This window comes from Xenopus laevis, chromosome 4S (genome assembly GCF_017654675.1).
Source record: "Xenopus laevis strain J_2021 chromosome 4S, Xenopus_laevis_v10.1, whole genome shotgun sequence".
NCBI classification, from domain to species: Eukaryota; Metazoa; Chordata; class Amphibia; order Anura; family Pipidae; genus Xenopus; species Xenopus laevis.
Window position 1 is genome coordinate 105325978 of NC_054378.1, and position 23003 is coordinate 105348980.

At 40.2% G+C, this 23003-nt stretch overlaps 1 protein-coding gene across 2 annotated transcripts in view; it reads left to right on the forward strand.

The window, feature by feature from the left end:
* LOC108715820 (caM kinase-like vesicle-associated protein) overlaps positions 1–17273 on the forward strand; it is a 49454-nt gene extending 32181 nt beyond the window's left edge. For both annotated transcript variants that reach the window (XM_041561683.1, XM_041561684.1), the window contains 7 exons: positions 10798–10936; positions 11621–11744; positions 11853–11928; positions 13243–13379; positions 14452–14530; positions 14920–15007; positions 16474–17273. In XM_041561683.1, coding sequence (XP_041417617.1) covers positions 10798–10936; positions 11621–11744; positions 11853–11928; positions 13243–13379; positions 14452–14530; positions 14920–15007; positions 16474–16662 — 832 coding nt within the window. In that variant the 3' untranslated portion in view covers positions 16663–17273. The remainder of the gene's footprint in view (positions 1–10797; positions 10937–11620; positions 11745–11852; positions 11929–13242; positions 13380–14451; positions 14531–14919; positions 15008–16473) is intronic.
* Positions 17274–23003: the final 5730 nt, after the last annotated feature.

The following is a 23003-nucleotide window of genomic DNA, read 5'->3' on the forward strand; positions in this document are numbered from 1 at the left end:
GAAAATGCAAGGAGCATAACAGAATTTTTGAGAAGCTGATACAAAATGAAAATTAAAAATAGTAGAAGAGGGGACATAAAAGGCGGGGGAATAAGAAGAAAGGGCAGAGAATATGAGCTAACAGATTTAAGCGCCAATATATGTAGTGGTGGGACTTATCCAAAACCAACCAATAGCCAATATCAATCATGCCTCCTAGAAAAGTATTGGTGTATGCAGTATGCTGTCTTTTATATTTTTACAATCTGCAGGGACTATTTCACTAATATGTGTGTTACAATGCGCCAGTTTCCAATAGCAGCCAATCAGCAGTTAGAACTGACTGTGTACTGAAAATGTATTTATGTGCCCTTATTATATTGTGTTCTTTTTTGTGCCATTATACCCACAACACTGTATAATTGTGCCTCTTTTGTTTTAAATCTTGACTGATGTGGGCAGATTATTCTGTGCTAACATTCCAGCGGTTGAACTTGTTGTCCTGCAGATTATAACCGACAAACATTTGTGCCAGTCGCTGCACATCTGTTAGAGTTCAGGCGCTTTGGAGGAAAGCAATGAAATATAAAGCTCATCCTTTCATTGGGTATACTAAGTGCTCTTACCAACAGGGTTGCCTATTCTACCCCATAACATAATTTTATTTCCTTATTATATCTAGGGTTGCCACCCGGCCGGGCCGGTAAAAATTATGCTCGATGCCAATGAGATTTATAGGAAAAAAACAGCAAAAATATAGGAAGGAAGTATTTTTTTCCAGAAAATCTGGCAACCCTAATTATATCATATAAGATATTTTTAGGGTGGTTGTAGTTATAAAAGGCTGCTTGTCTGGTCTGGTTTTCTCAGATCAACCCATAAGAACTCTGATATAGAATACTGTATTTTTAAGATAATTTTAACCTGTAAAAAGTATTGCAAAAAGTAACATTTAAAGGCTTTTTCCAATTTATGTTTTGAACTGGCATTGTCTTTTGATGAATGGCATTTCATTGCATCAAAAGGTGACCTTCCTAACGCATAGATAAAGAACTTCAGTATTAAATGGTATCCTAATGGTCACGACATCACTTGACTTAACTCCCCGTTTCCCAGTGATGTTTGCTCTTTGTCCTCTTATTAGCACTCACTTCTTGCCTATCCAATAAAGCTTTTATCTTAATCCCCTTGGAATAAAGATGGACAAGGAAACCACTGATGTAATGGAACCGCATGAGGCGTTTAATGGGCCAACAATGCTCATAGGTGCATATTTAGGTTAACTATAACAAGCTTTGACGGGTGGTTTCCATTTATATGAATGTTAGGAAGCACAGGGGGTATCAGGTGCACAGCTGGCCCACAAATGCTACATAGGTTGTGCCCCGGGGATGGATTAACCCTAGCCTGGATGAAACTGCTGCTCCAGGTGCCTTTGCAAACACTTTGCCCTTCCATCTGGGGCTAAAGGACCTCAATGTTTCAGGAACAGGGATCATAGGACATCAAAGTAGCAGGATACAAAGATTCCGGCTTCAGCAGATGCAGACGCATGTTTTGGTGGGTGCTTGTTTAGGGACCTAACTGTATCCCAAATTGCATTTGTTCTGTCCTTTGTAAGTAGCTGCTAGACAGGTAATAAGAGTTATAGATGGGCTATCCTGCGGCTAATGCACAATCAAGCCCATGATGATCATTCCATGGGCTGCAATTGACAAGCAAAGGCATGGAGAATGATCTCTCCGATGTTGTTAGAAAGCTGGAGCAGTGGCTGCCAGAGTACAAGGAGCCGGGGTTTATATCATCTCATGGCTCTGCAGCCACGGCAACAAAGGATTAACATAGGAGTTTGAAATAGATTTGATGCATCAGTTTAGGGTTAATAGATGGCAATGCTTAGTTATTATCTGAACCAAATGCATTTTATTATGTGGCTTCCATCCTGATATACATGACACACAGTTTTATATCTTTGAGTATTTCATTTGTGTCCCAAACCTGAAAGTAGATTCCCAGAAGTAATAATGGCCACCACAATCTACAGAGGGGGGCTGGCTATTCCCCTAGGCATCAGGGGTTAAGTGGTCTATACTTTATACTTTTGGGTTATAGGTCTGGGCTTCTCCACAATGAAATAAACATTATATTATATTAGAGTTTTTAAAGGCTAGAGTGCTAGCCGAAACGTTAGCCGCTTTTTGTCTAATAAACACCTACATTTTCTTCGTAAGACCTGCGAGTGCTAGCTTCCTTCTGCCCTGCATCTACCCTTGACACTTGATGACATCACAGGGAGTGGGTTGGCCAAGTCAAGTCCTGTGAGTGCTCCAGTTTTTCACGTGGATATTCATTTTTTTTGGATGCACCTGGGCCATTTTCCCCAATATTGGGAGTGGGTTACAATCACTTGTTTGTTGCTATATATATATATATATATATATATATATATATACATACATAGGGATCTGGAAAGCAATGATTTGGGCTTCTACCGGATTGTATTAAATGAGTTACCAACAGCGGGTTGCCATGGAGACACATGCGATCTAGTAGTAGGAAGAGGTACGCATGCGCATCCATGGTTGAGGCCCGTCCACAAAAGGCGCACCTGCGCAGTAAGGGACTTGAAGCCTTGAGGAAGTCGTACAGACGAAACGCGTCGGCTAGCAGTGACGTCATCAGGATGAGACAAAGATCGTGTGTCCTACAAACAACGCCAGGCAACTAACATCCACTGTAGAATGCAGAATTGGGAAACCCTCAGACGGACTGATTACATGCTTATTTTAAGCACACATATGTGAGTGCAACTTGTATTTTATTCATTATTTATTAAAGAAGTTTTTACACGATTTTAGCATATCCAATACGTCCTGTATTGGAGGAGCAACTACATTTTATGCTAGTGGTACAAGTAAACGTTTGTAAGTATTCACTACTTACACACAGGAGGTGGCCACGTATATTGCTAAAATACCACAGTTAAAGGGTAACTAAACCCCCCGGTGGAAGAAATCAAAACACATCCCATAGTAAATGCACAAAGAGGTGTAAACTTTTCCACAAAATACTACACTATATTTTATTTCTCTGTTTTTTTTGGTGTCTACCCCTGAGCTTATAGCGCTGGTGTTTCTTCTTATGAATGAAAGATTTTTATTGTGACTGATCTGAAGGAGAACAGATTTTAACACCGGCAAAGGGAGTGAATTGCAGAACCTCTGGACATTATTATTTGCAGCTTCTACCGGATTGTGCATAAAACTATAACAGCTATATTCATAGTAGCTCTCAGTTGAACTGCCAAAATGTACATTCAAGGAGTTTTAGTATTTGGAGTTTGTGGGTGCTAGAGTTCTGCCCCCTATAGGAGTCGTTATTTATTTGGTTTGTTCCTTAAAGGGCATGTAAAGGCAAAACAATAAAATCCCATTTGTACTTTCTTTATTGAAAAAGAAACCTATTTCCAATATACTTTAATAAAAAAAATGTGAACCGTTTTTATAAGAAACCTGACTGTATGCAGTGAAATTCTCCCTTCATTTACTGCCAGTCCCGGATTTGTGGCAAGGCCACATAGGCCCGGGCCTAAGGCGGCAAAAAATAGGGACGGCATGCCGTACAGCCGCATTATGGGGACGTGTGCGTTCCCATTCAATTACACTAGCTGCGCCGGCATTTTTTCGCCGGCGTGCTGGGAAGGGGAAGTGTGGCCGGGCGCTAGGACCGCGCGGCCGCCTGGTCAGACCGTGCAGCCTAGGGGCGGCCGGCAAAGAAATCCGGCGCTGTTTACTGCTGTGGATAGGAATTGTCAGATGGTCCCTAACTGCTGAGCAGGGAAACAATCATACTTATGAACAGCAGGGCCCCACCTTACTTCCCAGCCATGCAGAACTCAAGCAGCTTTGTTTATGACGATCCCTAAGCAGCCCAGACCACACTGAGCATGTGCACAGTCTTAGTCTTGCAAAGATGTTTAACAAAGTTACAAGATGGGGACCCCCTGTAGCCAACTTTGAAAGCATACATTATTTGTTTGATTAGGCTTGTGGTGCAGTAAGTTCATGTTTATATTTAGTATACAAAATACAGCATTTCTAGCCTTATTCTATTTTAGACTTTACATGCCCTTTAAGGTGGCCATAGATGTTACAATTATGATCTTTCTTGGAAAAGATCTTTCCAAGAAAGATTGTTAGTTTCCATACACATGTGTAGAGCTGAATCGTCAGATATGTAGGTAGAAAAAATAGAATTCTACCATTATCTCATGATGTAGCACAATGGTCCGATTTTGGGTGCCTTCAAAGCACGATGGACGAGCCGACCAATATCCAAGTCTTCTGCCGATATCAGTCGGCTCTTTTCCCACCATACACGCACCGAATATAGAATGAATATTCGTTCTTTATAATATTATCTGTGCGTCAATGGCCACCTTTAGTTATGCTCTGCTCAGATAGCGTTCCAAAGTGAGAGCATTCACTAAGCAAGTGCTGACACCGAGTGGTAAACCTAGGGAGCTGCATGGCAGAAATAAACATCTGACTGTATGTAAAGCTGTAAAGAGATAGTGGGGGAAAAAAAGAAAAAAAAAACCTGTTATTACTCTATAATGAAAACACACACTGACACTGTAAATTGTGATTTCTTTAAATGGCAAACCAAATAATTCTATATCCCAAGCCCATTATTTGGGAAAAGCAGAATGCAGTGTTAAGGGAGGAGGCAGTGCTTGCCTTCCATTACCTACAAGTGGTTTGAGGAGTTAGCGGAACTTATTTACTGACAGCTGGTATATTAGCCCTAGTGCTAAGTATTTACTCTCACTGGGTGCAAGTCAAGCCTTTCATGACTAATGATTAAGTATATTCACATTAGAATGTGTAATGATCCCAATGTCAGTTGCTGCTAGCTTGCTGATTAACCCATGAACTGCTGAACAGTAATAGACACTGCTTTCTCATCCTGCCCTTGTTTCTATTCTGTGCCCACATCATGCTAAATACATGGGGAGAGTCTGCTCTTCATTAATGACTCTGTAACTGGCCCAAGGCTTGCCCATAGGTAAAACACTGGTTCATATAAATCAATACAGGAATGCTGCCATTGTGAGTCCATCCCTCTGGCTTATATAAATCACCATGCTCAGACTCAAACCAAGGGCACGCGTACATGCTAGGTTACATCAATCAAGGAATGGCAGAGCTGAGTCCATTACTCCCACACTTCCTGTTAAAGTTAACGGGGAAGTAAAGTCTAAACTAAAATAACGCTAGAAATGCTGTATTTTGTATCCTTACTGCACCACAAGCCTTATAAATGATGTATGCTTTCAAAGTTGGCCACAGGGGGTCACCATCTTGTAACTTTGTGAAATATCTTTGTAAGACCAAGACTGTGCACATGCTCAGTGTGGTCTGGGCTGCTTATGGATCCTCATAAATTATCAAAACAGCACAAGTCAAATAATATCTGCCAGAAGCCGATACAGCAAGACTGATTAATAATCAGAATATGCAGACTGCACTGGGTCCTGTGTTGTCATGTAATCTAATGTGGATTTTATAGTTTTTGTATTGTTTAATGTAAACTTTCTCCAACTCTGCAGAACCAGTGGCTGCAGCAAAATAATCCTCCAAATAGAATCCGCGTTTATCTGTTTTAATCTGGCTCTATGATCTGTGTCCCTGCAGCTGGAGTTGGAAACAGTAAAGGCAAAACAAAATCCAATGCTCTACAGGGAAACAACCAAAGCTGCTTGAGTTCTGCATGGCTGGGAAGTAAGGCGGGGGCTCCCCCTGCTGTTCATAAGTATGATTGTTTCCCTGCAGAGCAGTTAGGGACTGTCTGACAATTCCTATCCACAGCAGTAAATGAAGGGAGAATTTCACTGCATACAGTCAGGTTTCTTGTAAAAACTGTACGCATTTTTTATCTAACGTATATTGGAGATATGTTTCTTTTTCATTAAAGAAAGTAAAAATGGGATTTTATTTTTTGCCTTTACATGCCCTTTAAAACTTGAATTATTTCCTGTCAGGTGACAAAATGGTGGTGCAAGGTTGAAGAGATGGTGCACCTTTAAGTTAAGATTTACTATTTTATAGAATGACCAATTCTAAGCAACTTTTAAATTGGTCTTCATGATCTATTTTTTATCGTTTTTGAATTTTTTGCCTTTTTCTGCCTTCTGCTTTTCAGCTTTCAAATAGGGGTCACTAACCCCATCTAAAAAGCAAATGCTCTGTAAACCTACAAATGTATTGTTATTTATACTTTGTATAACTGAACTTTCTATTCGGGCCCTCTCCTATTCATATTTCAGTCTCTTGTTCAAATTAATGAATGGTTGCTAGGGTAAGTTTGACCCCAGCAACCAGATTGCTGAAACTGCAAACTGGAGAGCTGCTGAATAAAAAGCTAAATAACTATAAAAAAACACAAATAATAAAAAATTAAAAGCAATTGCAAATTTCCTTAGAGTATCACTCTCTACGTCATATTAAAAGTTAATTCAATGGTTAACAACCCCTTTAAATATCTTAAAGGGCAATGTACGTATAAGCGAAAATTGCTAAGATTCTTTAATAGGTCATGAGTGGTGTCTGCAGTTGACTGCCATATTTCCTGCTGGTGGTTAACATGTCTGTGTGCCATTCATCATTATTAGCCTAAACCCTGTCAGCAATGGGAATATCAGTGCTTTCCCCATATTTATCAATCTCATGAAAACCTTTGGGGGGCAAGCATACAGCTGTAGTGAGGTAACATGGAAAATAATAATAATGGAAATGGGCAAACTATGGAAGATGATTTGAAAGTCTGATGCAAGTGACTGTGCACATTGAGCTGTGTGTTGAACAGCTATGGGCTCAATCTGAATATATGCATTGTGCATACCTTTTAACCCAGCAGCTGTAACAAGGTCTCTGTATTCCCCTCCATTCTACTCAATTGGCAAAATAACAGAAAAATAAAAAAAAAGATCAACCCACAATCCTGGATTGTTACTGAAATGTCCAGACTTTCTCTTTGATCTTCTGCACTGAACAGCCAGAAAAAGATACAATGTTTCTAAAACGTAATTGGCTTTTGGCAGAGAGTATGTGGCAGGTGCACTTAGATACATTTGTAACAATTCAAGATAAGCAAAGAAACAATTGTAACAATTTAAGATAAGCAGGTCTCTTGGGGAAACTGTGACTTGCATCTTAAAAGGCAATTCATCCTCATTAGCCAAACTGTAATAACTAATGATGGGCGTATTTGTCCGATTCGATTCGCCACGAATTTCGCAAATTTCCAGCGAGATTCGTGAAACTGGTAAAAAATTCGCGACATAGCAATTTTGAAGCCGTCGACAATTCGCCGGCGTCAAAATGGGTGCCGGTGTCAAAGTTTGAGGTCTAAACTGCCGCCGGCGTCAAATTTTTTTTGCCGTCAGTGCATTTTCACGGCCAATTCGCGCCTGGCGAATACATTCTAGTAATAACACATAAAAACCACAGAAATGTGTTCAGACTTTCATAACATAAGCTAAATTTTGTAAAATGAACATGGTCATTTGGTGGTGTGGCCACAAAAATGGGAATGGTCAATTTTTTATCTTTTTGTCCCTCTTTCTATTTCCCAAATGTCGGGAGGTATGGGTCTGTTCCTCTAGCCTCTGTTTCTCTGGCCATCTGCTTTGGATATCTTCCTACTTCCTTTATTTAGGAACTTAAAGATAATGACAAGGCCACTTTGCGGGTAGGTAAATAATAGCAATGACTGTGGTACATCTGGTAACTCTCCAGCAGCAGGACAATGACTCACATCAATCAATGTGTATTAATAAAGGGATTATAAAGAAACAGCATCATTTAAGGTATTGCATCATTAGACTTGAGCTGTAATGTCATTTCCAATGAGTAATAGGAAGACAAGATAAAAGCAACATGTCACTTGAAAGACAAGCATTAAAGCACAGCAAGATCCCAAATGCCTCTGAAATTAGGAAAAACGATGAAGAGAAAGAAGAAAAGGGAAGTTTAGAAATTTAGGCTGTCATTACCCCTGCACTGACACGTCACTCTTCTTTAACAAAGGAGAGGGTCTGATATATGATGACATATCAACAGCACCATATGATTAATCATATTTCTAGTGAATAATGTACCCCCGATTGAAAAATACAGGAATATTATAAGTCACCAAGGTGTTCCATGAACATAAAGTATATAAAATCTATTCTTAGGGCTTTTCAAAGGTGCTGAGCTTCAATGTGCCCTCTGTTTACATCAAAATCAAACGACGGCCATCTGACCAAGGACAATGCATGATACAAGTATGAGATCCGTTATCTAGAAACCCGTTATTCAGAAAGCTCTGAATCACAGAATGGCCATCTCCCATTGACTCCATTTTATCCAAATAATCCAAATTTTTGAAAACGATTTCCTTTTTCTGTGTAATAATAAAACAGTACCTTGTACATGACTCAAACTAGGAAATAATTAATCCTTATTGGAGGCGGAACCAGCCTATTTGGGTTCATTTAATGTTTACATGATTTTCTAGTACACAATGTATGAAGATCCAAAATATGGAAAGATCCTTTATTCGGAAAGCCCCAGGTCCCAAGCATTCTGGATAACAGGTCCCATACCTGTATCAGAGAATTACCCAGCTATGTATTGCTGCAAAGGAGAAACCATATACATAGGTGTTTCAAAGGTGCTGAGATCATTCATTGATTTTACCCCCAAAGCTCACATCTGCCTGTCTGTCCAATCACATTGCATACAACAAAAAAGGTCTCTAAAGGTGGCAATAGACGTTACAATTAATATCTTTGTCGCAGGAAAGATTTTGTTTTCAATACTAACTGTTAGAGCTAAATTGTCAGATATATGGGTAGAAACAATAGAATTCTACCTGTATCTGACTATTCAGCACTAACAGTGGCCGATGCTCGGGTGCCTTCAAAGGTGCCCCATCAAAATTCCCAGCCAGCCGATAGATGAGTTAACTGATATCCAAGTCCTCTGCCGATATTGGTCGGCTTTTCACTCGCCATAGACGTACCGAATATTGTATGAAACAAAGTTTTGCAGTTATGCCCACTTTAAGCGTAAGGGCACACGAGCAGATTCGGGGAGATTAGTCGCCCCGGTGACAAATCACCTCTTCTTCAGGGCGACAATCTCCCCGAACTGCCTTCACGCCGGTTATAATGAAAAATCGCCAGGGGGATGGCACTTGCGGTGCTTCATTATCTGAAGTTCCCGAAGATGCCTCACGACTCGACTTCGGGCAACTTCGGAAACTGAAGCGTCGCAAGTGCCATCCCGCTGGTAATGTTTCATTATAGCTGGCAGGAAGAAGGGGAAGGCAGTTCGGGAGATTGGTGCCCCGAAGAAGAGTTGATTTGTCACCGCCGGGCGACTAAATCTCCCCAAATCTGCTTGTGTGCCCTTACCCTTAGGGTGTTCAAAGGTGTTGAGCTTTTATCAACAGTCTGCTTACTCCAAAATCACACAGCTGCCGATCTGACCAATGAGACGGTGTATTGGGTAAATACCCAGCAATGTATTGAGAAACCATATACAGATACAGATTTTGACCACTAGGTGGCATATCATCCATAGCCTAAAAAGATGAGTATGCAACGATGCAGTTAATCAACAAGGCGACTCTTTGTAAATCAATACTTCTGTGAAAGGCGCTTCTCCCTTTTATAAAGACCCCTTAAATAAAGCACTTACTTGTAGGGTGGTTTTTCCATTGGCATCTATCTGCCCCAGGGAGTTAATTACAAAAAAGGCAGCCCTGGCAACAGTTGCAGCTCCAGGAATCTAGAGTACCCAGTGGGGGTCCAAACTAATGAGCAATACAGTATATTTGTGTCAGACAGTTTCCTTTAGCCAAGGTTTGGGGGATGGAGGACCTTTATAGATTGTGTGTGGGCCCCAGTAACTTCTACTTCAGACAGTGATCAGCGCCAAAATGTTTTCACAATACTTTGTTCTCCTGAAAAATGACACCCTGTGTAACAGAAATATAGAATTGAAATAAATAGTATTACAGCCCTCCACCCCATGGAATATCTAATGGTATATACAAGCCCCATGGCTCTCTCTGTGGTGTCTTCTTTGGTTGAGAATTCAGTAAAATTATGTTTTGTTAAAGATCCAATGGAGTTTTTAAATTCCCACATTTTAACACATATTTTCGCTCTCTCTATGCTGTATATATATATATATATATATATATATATATATATATCATATGATCTCAGCTGCACCAGATATTGTCCAAGAAAAGCATTTAGACCAACTGGAAACCAGATCAGCTAATGACTCCCTGTGAGGATTGTATTTCATGCTCTTGTCACACAACACAAGATGGGAAAAAGAAACTGAATACACAAGAAACAGACACATTATTCCTTATTTATCTTCCATTCACAGTAAACCATGACTTGCAAAAAAGCAAATCCCCAAATCCTTTATGAAAGATTTGGCTGAATCCGAATTTGCATATGCAAATTAGCTGCAAGAAGGAGAAAAAGTGGGATTTTTTTATTACTTCCTCATTTTGTGTGAAAAGTCAAGTGATTCCCCTTCCCACCCCTAATTAGCATATGCAAATTAGGATCCGGATCCGGTTCCAGACTCAAGGATTCACCTGAATCCGAATCTTGCTGAAAAAGGCCGAATCCCGTACCGAATCCTGGATTCGGTGCATCCCTACATTAAACCATTATGGGGTTGAATAAAATTACATAAACCTTGTTAAGGGGAAGTAAAACATTTCAATTTGCACCCCTTGCAGGGCATCAGGGCGTGAGGTTTTTGACTGGATCCTGGATCAAGGTTATTATTCGGAGAGGGACACAAGCAATGTCGTCCGGCAAGTGTTGGAGGCTGTGGCCTATCTGCATTCATTGTGTGTTGTGCACAGAAATCTGAAGGTAAGAGGGGTAGGTGTGGGGTATAACAGAGAGAGACCCTACATTCTGTAGTCTACTTAATGCAGACGCAGCATGATTCCGTTTAGAATTAACTGTCTTGGTCTCGCTCACAAAAATGTCTGAAATTGGATCTTATTCTTGCTCCATTCTGCGAACTTTTTAAAGCTGCACAGGGAGCACATAATTATATGCAGTATTTACTGATTCTTAAGGTGATCCAAATCCACAAGTTTCAGCCAAATCCTGAAGGTGAGCCCTCGCATGCACATGTAAAACCCAAAATATTGCAGGGATTCATTGGGATCGCTAAATGATCCCTGGATTCATTGGATTCCCACTAATGCTTCCAAAGCCAAATTGCCAGAGCAATGGCAGATAGGTGGCCTGGTAAATCCTGCATGGTTATATCTACCTTTATTACGTACTGTACTACTTGGGAGGTTTTGCTACAATTATGCTTTCAAAAAGCTATGAGGCCTCTGGTAATTAGAAATAACGAATTCCTCTTGTAACAGCCACCGGAACCTTACACTGAAGAATTCTCTGAGCTCTGCATTGCTGGTGACTAATAGATCATCTGCAGTGCAGAAGGTATCTCTGTAAAATATGTGTTGGATCCAGTCAACATCAGCTAAAAGAACTATTTCTCTCTTCCATTCCTTTTATTTTCACTGCCTTTTACAGCTTGAGAATCTCTTGTATTTTAACCGCATGAAGAATTCGAAAATAGTGATCAGTGACTTTCACTTGGCCAAAGTGGAGACCAACAGTCTCATCAAGGAGCCATGCGGGACACCAGAATATCTGGGTAAGAACCATTCATAGAAATCCACCTAAACCCAGTTGAAACTGAATGCTGGGTTATACAGTAAACATGGTAATGGATCAAAATATTCCTGACTTGTGATTTTTCCAGCCCCTGAAGTGGTTGCACGGCAGAGGTATGGGCGGCCCGTGGACTGTTGGGCGATTGGAGTCATCATGTATATACTGTGAGTGGCAGTTATTTATAATGAATGATATATGTGTGCATGTCCTAATTCTAAATATATATATATATATATATATATATATATATATATATATATATATATATATATATATATATATACATGTTTTAGATATATAATTAACAGAAGCAGTAAATGTTTCCCTTAGAAATGATTTACATTCAGGCAACATGTGTTCCGTCTTCATTGTGACACCTAGGAAAAAGACTGAGTAGAGCTATGCATAGCTATGCTATGATTGTCAGTACTTCAATGAATATATTCAAAGCCAAGCACTGGGGCTAATTAACATTGCCCCCTGACATTTTTGTCATAATTTGCAAAACGCAATTTAATGGCACCCAGTTGACATAATGAGAATTATTTTCTTGCAACAGAAAGGCACAAAAACAAAGTTGCAAAGTTTAAAAAAAAAGGATAGATGATGTTGGGCAGAAAGTATATGAAGCTATCCCAGTCTTTTTTTAATGGTCTTTATTAGGGATGCACCGAATCCACTTTTTTGGATTCGGCCGAACCCCCAAATTCTTCGTGAAAGATTCGGCCGAATACCGAACCGAATCCGAACCCTAATTTGCTTATGCAATTTAGGGGTGAAAAGGGGAAAACATTTTTACTTGTTTTGTGACAAAAAGTCACGCAATTTCCCTCCCTCCCCTAATTTGCAAATGCAAATTAGGATTCGGATTCGGTTCGGCCAGGCAGAAGGATTCGGCTGAATCCGAATCCTGCTGAAAAAGGACGAATCCTGGCCGAATCCCGAACCGAATCCTGGATTCGGTGCATCCCTAGTCCTTATAATAACGGCAACAAATTGTATTGAATTGTTCCAATTTTAGGTCTTATGCCCTCATTTTTATTTTTGGCGTGCTGCACATCGGTAGCCTCCAGTGACAGACAGTTGCTCACGGCATGATGACAGCGACTCATCTCTCGCTGATGATTCATAGTAACTGTCATTATGTCTCCATGATGGATAGCTATGTGTTTCTATGTGACAGATGGTGACGGACGTGTCAGGGTGACAGATCTAATGTGTCTCCGGTGACACTCTACACTGATTATGCTAAATTGGCAGATAGCTACGTGTCTTAAAGTAACAAATAGTGATGTTGTGTCAAAATAACAGGAAGTTGGGTGTCTTCAATGACATATATCAATTGTGTGATTGTGTGGTAGGGAATTGTGTGTAGGTTACCAGTATCTGACATAGTGATATTGTATGCCAGTGACAGAGATCCATTGGGATCAAAGTGCATATCCACATTAACACAAAGCTCTTTGTCCTTGCTGTAGTCTGTCTGGAAACCCCCCATTCTATGATGAGTTGGAAGAAGAGGACTACGAGAGCCATGATAAAAATTTATTCCGGAAAATTCTACATGGGGATTATGAGTTTGACTCTCCATATTGGGATGAAATATCACCTGCAGGCAAGCAAGGCGCTAGAACATTCCAAGATGATCGTAATGAGCCATGTGGCTAGAATGTTATATAATGGAATAAATAGAGCATAGGCTTGTTTTCCTGACTGCAATCAGATGTGTAGCCTCATATGGAAACAAAGCTTTTCTGATCCCTGAGGTTGAGCTGTACTTATATTGTGCCTTAGATAAGGCAAAGAGTTATTAGCTGACCAACCATGGTTTCCATGTATACATATGCACACTGTGTATTTCAGCCCTGTCACCGAGTGGTTTAGTGAAGCTTATTAATTGCCGATGTGGGTTTTTTCTCCTGTTTTCCTATTTTTTCTTGGGTGGGCCAAAAACGGCCACTCTCTGGGGTCCACAAAAGCATGTAATATATAAGTGAAACCATATGGGTTCCCATGCTAGAATATGTGTTAAAGGGACACATCTGTCTACAGATCTGTAAGCATCCCTATTCTTAAACACAGATACCTGCATCCTTTCCAATTCTCTCTCCTATTCACAAGGAACCAATGCTTTGCTATTCTTTAGCTGGAATCCTGTTTCATTATAACTCTATGGGAAATTCAAATATTGGGATCTGTGGTTAATATCAATGGCTTAACTACTGGGGGAGAAGGGGTCGCCCGCACCCCCTCAGGGCCCCCAGGCAGCTCGCGCGCCACTGACTTCTTCAGTGTTTTCGGGCGCACGGAAGGGGACGGGGGCCCGGCTGCACGTCCCGCGCCATGGCCCGCCCCCCTCTAGTTACGTTACTGGTTAATATTTAGTTAAATTGCAGACCATTCTACTAAAAGGATCATGGAATAGCATCTGAGTAGACATTTATATATATGCTGATTAACACTCACCAACAGGGCCACTTTGCAGCAATATGTACTTGTGGCTACAGCAAACCCTATAGAAGTAACGATAAATGGCACAGTAATAATCCAGTAACAGGTGTAGCAGGAGTTGTGTCAAGACTCACGCAGGCCAAAATGCAAAAAACTGACTTTATTGTCATTAGACTTTCTGATTAACCATATCCAGTACTCCCAGAATGGAATTATAATTCTCTTTTCTGCTGCAGCAAAAGATCTAGTGACCCGTCTGATGGAGGTGGAACAAGACCAGAGAGTGACGGCTGCAGATGCCATCAGTCATGAATGGTGAACTTTTCTATTATAAATTATTATTATCCTTTACAAAAAGCTGTTTTAAACCTATTTATCATTTTATCCACACTTTATTAATATAATTAGATGAAAGCACTGCATAGCTATATTTGGCCCTAATACTCAACAAATAGCTCCCAGAAAGTGGGTAAACATTCTCCAAAAAACCCATGTCCAACTTTTTTTAACCATGCTTCCATTGCCCCAGTAATACCTCAATACAAAAGGGACTATATATCTCTGGTCAGTGCTAAAACTGGTTGGCCACCCCACAATAATGCACGAGTGCCATGCCATCCAGCAGAATTGTGTTTGGATTGTGTGTTTTACATAACATTGTGCAAGTGCTGTTTAATTAACAGACTTATATTTCTGTGACTCAGGATTTCAGGAAATGCAGCATCCGATAAGAACATAAAGGATGGAGTATGTGCTCAGATTGAGAAGAATTTTGCTAAAGCCAAGTGGAAGGTAAGGACCTTTGGGTGGGATACTTTTCTCCTGCAAAGTCAGTTTTTTTGCTGTTTATCCTTTCTCCCAGCTACAATTATGCAGCTTTCCATTTGTTCCAAATTTTGCTCTTCCAACCAGGCAGTAACCTATGGCAACCAATAAAAAGTTTGCTTTAATTTTGCTTTAAATTTAATTTAATGACAATTCTACCTGTAACTGTCAAAAAAAACTATAGACAAATACAAGAGTCCTCTGCACTCAACTCATTATCAATATATTTAAGACATTGAGACATTTTGTGCATACTGCTACTGTATCAAAGACATCCCATATCTGGCCAATCTTCCCAGCTATAGTCACTGGTGGCTAATAAAAAGGCAACCAAGTTTGGGAGGTTTACTTTGAAAGCAGCTATTAAAAGTTAAAACTTAGTCCCTTTGTAAAATGTATAATGAAGCAATAGAATTCTTAATGAATCAGATGAAAATTAAGCGTAGGACTGGTCAGATATGGGAAGACTTTGACGTAGTTGGCCAGCTTAAATATATTGCAATATATGGACAAACAATCCCTGTTTTGTTTAAAGGGTAAGGCATTTTTTAAGTAGCTTTATGCACAAAATGTCTCAATGTCTTAAATATATTGATAATGGGTTGAGTGCAGAGGACTCGTGGTCACAGTCTCGTGCTGCTTTCTATAGCAATTACATTTACAAATAACTTTTAAAGCACCTACATTTTTAAGAAATTCAAATTTGAAAGTTGCTTATTGTTTTCTTATATTAGGTGAAAAAAAATTTTTTGAGTTCCCATGTCCTTTAATAAAAGGGAACAATCATGCAACTACCCTTACTTCTTTTTCACTTTACCTCTAAAGAATAAGGTAATTCACAATTAAAACAATTAAGAACTAAATCCTAAAATATGTACATTATATACGGAATGTTACCTTACCAGCAGAGAGGTTCCATAGCTCTATAACAGTAAAAAAATTCATGCGCAGCCGCGCGAAGAAAGAGGAAGACAGAAGAGGTGGTGCTCACTGGTATAACCCGGGTTTCAGGTAAGTCAATACAATCACTTGGCGGCACCTAACATTTTCATCCCCAAGCACATGAAGACTTTCCTTCTCCTTTAAGCTGAAATCAGGCAATGAGGTGTAACAGTAAAAGTAAAACATACACTTCAGAGGGGCTGCTCTCCATGGGGACATTTTTAGGGACAATGACATAGATGTTTCTCAATTTTCATTTATCACTGTAAAGGCCAATGCTCCTATTCTCAGTCATGTGATTGGAAACATGGCACTTCTGCGGGTATTGCATCTGACACTCGATTCTGTTGCTTGGAGCCATTAATGGACTGAGCAATTCAGTTCCAATATTTTACTGCCTGTTTAGAAATAAAGTGCAAAGGCAACTGTAAGTGTGTCTGAAGGTGGCAGATAAGTTATAACTTGGGTGCTGGCAAACATGTCTTTTGCAGAAAGCGGTGAGAGTAACCACCATGATGAAACGTTTGAGAGCTCCTGAACAGACAGACCCGGCGACCCCTTCTCCCTCGAAGGACAGTGACAAGACCCCCAGCATGGCCACACCTGCACCCTCACCTGCCAATACACCAGCTGGAGGTGCACCTTCTCTACCTTGTCCTTCCCCAGACACCACAGGCTGAGCAGCTGAGGGAAAGGAGTGGCTGAACCCACAGCCCCACTGACTGCAGGGCAAAATACCTTCTACTGTCCTTCTCCCTCCAATGTGAGGGCCTTTTTTCACATCAACCCTTTCACTGCCAAATGGGTTTGCAATGAGTTGCACACCCCTTTGGCCACACAAGGGTTTACTACTTTAATTGCTAAGAACAAGTCGCAGCACTTTCTTTGTGTAGCTCCATGAACCTTCAGCTGCTGCAGCATTATTTTTAATTATCTTTAATTTCCTAGTTGCTAGAAAGATTAGGTACACTGTTAGACAAATATGATTTCTCCTCATTGACATGTTGCTAAATTCATCTGCAGAGAATGGCTCCATCGCTCCTTCACACCTTCTCCAAACCTGGGATCTATCCCCTTGTACATGTCCCCAAGCAGGAAGGTTTATATATTCTCAGCCCCTCTCCCTGCATTCTTTCCTAAACTGTTTATTCACACCTGCCTGGGGCAGCTGATTCAGACCACCTGCCTCCTCTTTACTCTCACTAGTGGGATCCGAGGGGGCATGTAATGTACAGACCTTGACCCTGTGTTTTGTATGCTTTACTATGAATAAACTTGCTGCTTCTCCCAGGCCTGCTTGTGTTACATGACCTCTGGAATATCTGCCATATGTATCCATGTGCTTCACTGTTAGTAAAAGGAATCTTATGTTACCAAATGAACACGCAGTGTATATTTTGAAAGGTATCCCATACTCCCAGAGGTTTCAAACATTCTGCATATTTCACAAGACACACATTACATTATGGTGCATGAAAATATGGCCTTGATAGAAATGTATGCAACTCACACTCATCAAGCATAAAGGGGGATCTTCACTTTTTTTTTTTTGCATAAGAAAAGAAAACGTCATTCTAATCAAATCTGCCATATACGTTTAACATTCTCAGTCTGGCTGTCTATAGTCTCTGCACTGCTGGTTCTGATTCCTGAAACAGAGTTGCACAAATCAGCAGACCTGGAGGAGAAGTGATTTCTCCTACAAAAGAACAGAACGTTTGGATTCTGTAGCAATGACAAATAACTTTAAAACCATCAAATATTTAATGAATATATATTGGAAAGTTGCTTAGAATTGCATTCTCTTTCACTGTGTAATAAACAGTTTTTTGCTGATCTCCTTTAATATAATGCAGCCAAAATATATGTGATACAGATAATGACGTGGGAAAAAAAAAACAGGACACACGCCTTTATAAAAGATATCACGGGTCATGTACAAAGATTGGTCAAGCTAAAGTGGATTACAATTTTGTTAATTCTGATGCAAGATACTTACAAGCAAACATGCTGCTTGCACTTCCATATACTAACCGTATATACACCATTGTGTCTGTTCTGCTTCTTCTGAATTGTGTACAAGTGCTCCTATTGTTTCTGGGTGGGGCGCACGGGTTGGGTAGGTTTTGGTACTTTGTACGTTGCACTGCATTTTTAAATGACTCTTTATGATTTATATCATGGAGCTGGCGCAAATACCCCAATGGCTCTCCCCTGTAATATTTTGGGAGGTTGCCGAGCCTCCACCCACGTGCACCAGGCAGATCTTTATCTATCGATAAGGAGGGTGTGCTAATCCACACTACATTGGTTGGTCTCCCCTGTAATAGCCACTATCCCACTAATAACGGGGTTGCAGTTTACTGAATGTCATAGGCAACTACTGTCTTCTACTCCCCAGCTGATCCGATTGTTCAGCCAGTTGGCCTACTGGAGTTCAGTGGCCTATCTGCATAGACCAAACTGGCCTACTTTACACTGATATGAAGTTAATTCTATAATCCATATTTTCCCATTGTTCCCAACTAAATCAGTGACTCACTTTTCATCAAATCATGAAGTGCTTATCGAAAACATTGTTCTATTCTAGCACCGCTTGCCCTTCTTAGCCCTTCACGTGCCAGGCAGTTAAAGGAGAACTAAATCCTAAAAATGAATATGGCTAGAAATTCCTTATTTCATATACTGAATTTATTGATCCAACCTAAAGGTTCGACGTCTCTATAGGGAAAATGATCCAGGCCTTCAAAGTCATCGTAGGAGTTTGCCATTTTGGATTTTCTTAGTGACACACACATGCTTGAGAGATGTCATATAAGCTGATTGTACAGGGCTGATAATCAACTGGAATGTACAAATTATCTATATGAATTACTAATTAGGCTTATATTGTGACATTTCTATTCTATGTGTACTGTATATTGTGAGTGGGTCCCTAAGCTCAGTAAGTGACAGCAGCACAGAGTATGTGCAGTGAATCAGCAGAAAAGAAGATGGGGAGCTACTGGGGCATCTTTGGAGACACAGATCTTTACTGCTAAAGGTCTGTAGTTGCCTTGGGCTGGTACAGAAGCCCAAAATAATATACAACATTTCTGCCCTACTTATTTAGTTCTCCTTTATGTTTTGGCCTGATAATGTTGATTGCAATGCTGGTTTTAGCCCAATGACGGGTGACCTTTGGCTAAACACTGTCCCTTTTTGTCAGCAGGGCCAGGTCTTAACAATCACACACGGTGTACTAACCACTCGCTCTATTGCTCCTTCCGTCTGTTCCCATACTAGGCCTATTTGTTCCAGTAGTTTCATTAAACTTCTCTGTGGTTTTTGTGTTGATTGTTGGCTCCATTGCAGAAGACTGAGGGGAGCCACAGTCTACAACAGTCTGTCAGCGATTGGAGTGAGTCTGACCATGAGTAAACTGTTCTGTCTGTGATGTCCATGAACTGTTATATATCCACTTGATCACATGACATCAGTCCATTGTAAGTCATTTTCTCACCAGTCATATGCCAGGCAAAGCTAAGGACAACTACTAGCTCTAAGTGTAAAAAGATCTAGATAAAGAGCAACGTTAATATTACTGTAGAACTATAATGTCAATAACCGTTTCTGATCTGCTCAGGGGAAATGAAGTAAAGAAAGGGGTTCAGTAAATAATTTAAGGCATTTATGAGGAGTGGGGATAAAGTTTCATAGGGACAAGAGACTTGGTTATTTATTTATTTATATATTCACATATAGAATAGCATAACTATACTTAAATAGTTTTTTTCTGTTTTAACCCTTGATATAGACCCTCTGATATATAAGCCTCTAACAACCCTGCATAAATGCAGCTGTGATGTTTCCTCCGGCAATCAGTAGTAAGCTCTTTTTCTTCTCTGGCTGCAGCTGGTAGAAAATTACATTAGTGAGCAGAGAAGAGTCACCTGGCCAGTTCTAAGCAGAGCAACATCACAAAACGTTCCTTTTCTCAGTAATTCATTTTCTATTGGCAGTTGCAGGCAGCGCTGTTGCAAATTGCAAAACTGCTCACAGGAGAGCTCTGAGCACTTATTTTGAGGGTTTAAATGTCAATTAATCACGGACACCAGGAGAACACTGCAAAGCACTCTGGATTTCTTATTGCAACCAACCAACTGATCCCAAAAAGATTATATCTGCTGTTATTATTCCTAATATGTAGGCAGAACAGTTTGTACAGCAGCATCCAAATATTCTAAATAACAAATTTGGCCAAAAGCTCTGCATGTACAAATGTAATGAACTTCCAATCATAGATTTCCACAATACAAATCACAAATCTCTTTTGTACAGATAAATCTGATTAGATTTCTCTGCATCTTTAATCTCTGTGCAAAAGCAGCACTTTGGGAAAACACTTTATGCTTTTGGCCTTTGTCTCTCTCTCTCTCAATCTCTTGTTATTTTGCCTTTCAAAAGGCCCATTGCTCATTCTATACATGATCAGTCGTTAAACTGTTATTCTATAGCTTTTTATTCTTCTAACCCCGGCTCCAGGAATCCCGCTGGCACTTCTGGATTTGCACACACACACAAAAGATACTAAATAAAAGGGATCACTTGACACGGCAGCACAAAGGATACTAAAATAAGGGTATTAATATTTCTCATATGTTACATTCTTGGACAAATCTGGTCATTAGTATCTGACAAGCTCCTCATACAAATTGCTTGTTTTGGAACAAGAAGCAAAACATACCTCTGGCTTCCATACAATGCATTCCCTTCACTGTCTTGGACTCCCACTGAGGGCTTTAAAGGGAAAAGAATCACTAATGAATTCATTAAAATCCCAGCGTTTCTGTAATAAAGTGCAGCACGTTATCTCTTGTGTAATGGCAATGTTTTTATTAATAATCGCTGCCCTGCTGGATTGTGGGCTGCTTCCTTTGCTCCAAGCTTCCCTGCAGTTCTGCCATTCTATCAAGAGCCTGACATTATATCCCAGCAGGAACAAGAGGCACTGCCTTTGCCAAGGGGCTGCTCTACAGATACCCCACCGCCACCGTCAATATTTATAGTTCAGATCAGATATATATTGACTATATCCAGCGTTACTGTGTGGCTGCAATGTTAATATTGATGTTATAAATACAGTATAATGCCTGCAGGTATCATTTTTAATATAGGAAAAAAAATCCATGCTATATTGGTTGGTCTGTTACAAATATGTATATTTATTATAAATAATGCTACAAACGGTACAGATGTCAGCTCACCCATAATCTTTCTAGGCAGTTGCTGATTTAATCTGGTCACTGTGTCGGACTGGGACACCAGGGGCCCACCCAAAAACCTTAGACCAGGGGCCCACCATAAAACCTTAGGCCAGGGGTCCACTTTCAGTACTAATATTATTCATCTCCTCATTCAACCTCTATTCTCCTAGTCTGTTTTCTTTATAAACTATAATCAATTATTCCATCTATTTAGCCTCTTTATTCTCATAGAAATAAGGAATGGCCATGAAATAGGCCTAAAGTTTAGCAGCATGAGGGCCCACTGACACATGGTATCCCGTTGGGCCAGTCCGACACTGACTCTCAATAACAGGCCTATCACCCTCTGTCAGTAATTTGTACCCAAATCATAATGTACACACCATTAAAAAGCATAGAAAGGTCACTCAAAATCCTCTGAAACTCGCATGCTCAGGGGACAGTGCCAAAGGAGCAGAATGGAGGACTAGCCAGGAGGTGGGCAGCAGAAGTCAAGATGCAGCCAGGTGGCTTTGGATCTAAGTTAGCATCTCTGATTGTATATCTACTGAAAATATACATGCAAGGTTTAGTAATAAGAACTTCTTTTGACTTTATAAAAATGCTTCCCAAACTGTAGGTCTGACCCATGTAGAGTGGGCGCAAAGAGTGGCTGGGGGGGTAATTTAGGGTGAGATTTGACAGTTAATGCTTATTTGCCCTTATGAATATTTTTGGAAATACAACTAAATGGCTGATACAGTACATACGTATTTTCATCAATATTGTAAAGGGTTTAGTGGTTGGGGCCTTACCAAATGTCCAAGCAACACTCTGTTATAAAACCCAAATAGTCATCCAAACTTCGCTTTTGGTAAATTCACGCTTTCCGAATGATCCCAATCAGTATCTATGGTCCAAGGTGATTTGGCAGACCAGCATTAGAACGGTGGTCATGTAGGTTGGATACTCTAGCCACTTTATTTGTTTGGTCTTATCAGTATGTAAAGAGATATCAATTGCAACTGACCCCCATACATCACCACTTCACCACTGTATTCCAAATCATTTTTCTGTTATATTCTATGCACAGGCCCAGATTTGTGAAGAGGCCACCAAGGGCAGCAGGATTTTAGGGTGCGGCATGCTGCCCAACTACACTCAGATTGGTTCAGAAACACTGGGGATGCGCAGGAGATACGATCGTTTTTAGAATTTCCCGTATGCCAGTCCCCATTGCTCTGGACCCGATGCTATGTTTCATCAAAAGATTTCCGTTGCAATAAAACACTCTCTCTTTACCTGTAATGTGAAAAGGTGGGTTTTATTGCTTAATAATGCATATATAGACTCATAATGGAGAGAGAGCCACATTACTATGACTATGATGACCTTTTGATTGAGACAATACACAATAATCCTTTAAGTTTGGGGCTAATAACATTCCCAGGAGATTCCTTCTCTGCAGTTTTTCCATTTAGACATACTGCCATATCTCTTGCCTCTATTTGCCCATTGTCTATAAGAAGCTTAATCCACTACAGACATAATCCACTATGGCTGCTGTACGGTTTCCTTGAGTAAATGCTCTAGCAATACGACGGTACCTTGTAAAATGTAATTATACAAATCTGCAGAAAGGCAAATGCTCTGGACAAACAATAATATATTGCACATATTTCACAGTTTAAGTCAAACACATCGAACCTGAAACAAGTTTGCTAATTTGGTACATTTGTGCCTTGCTATACAGGCAGTCCCTGAATTAAGTACGACATCTGTAGGTTTGTTCTTAA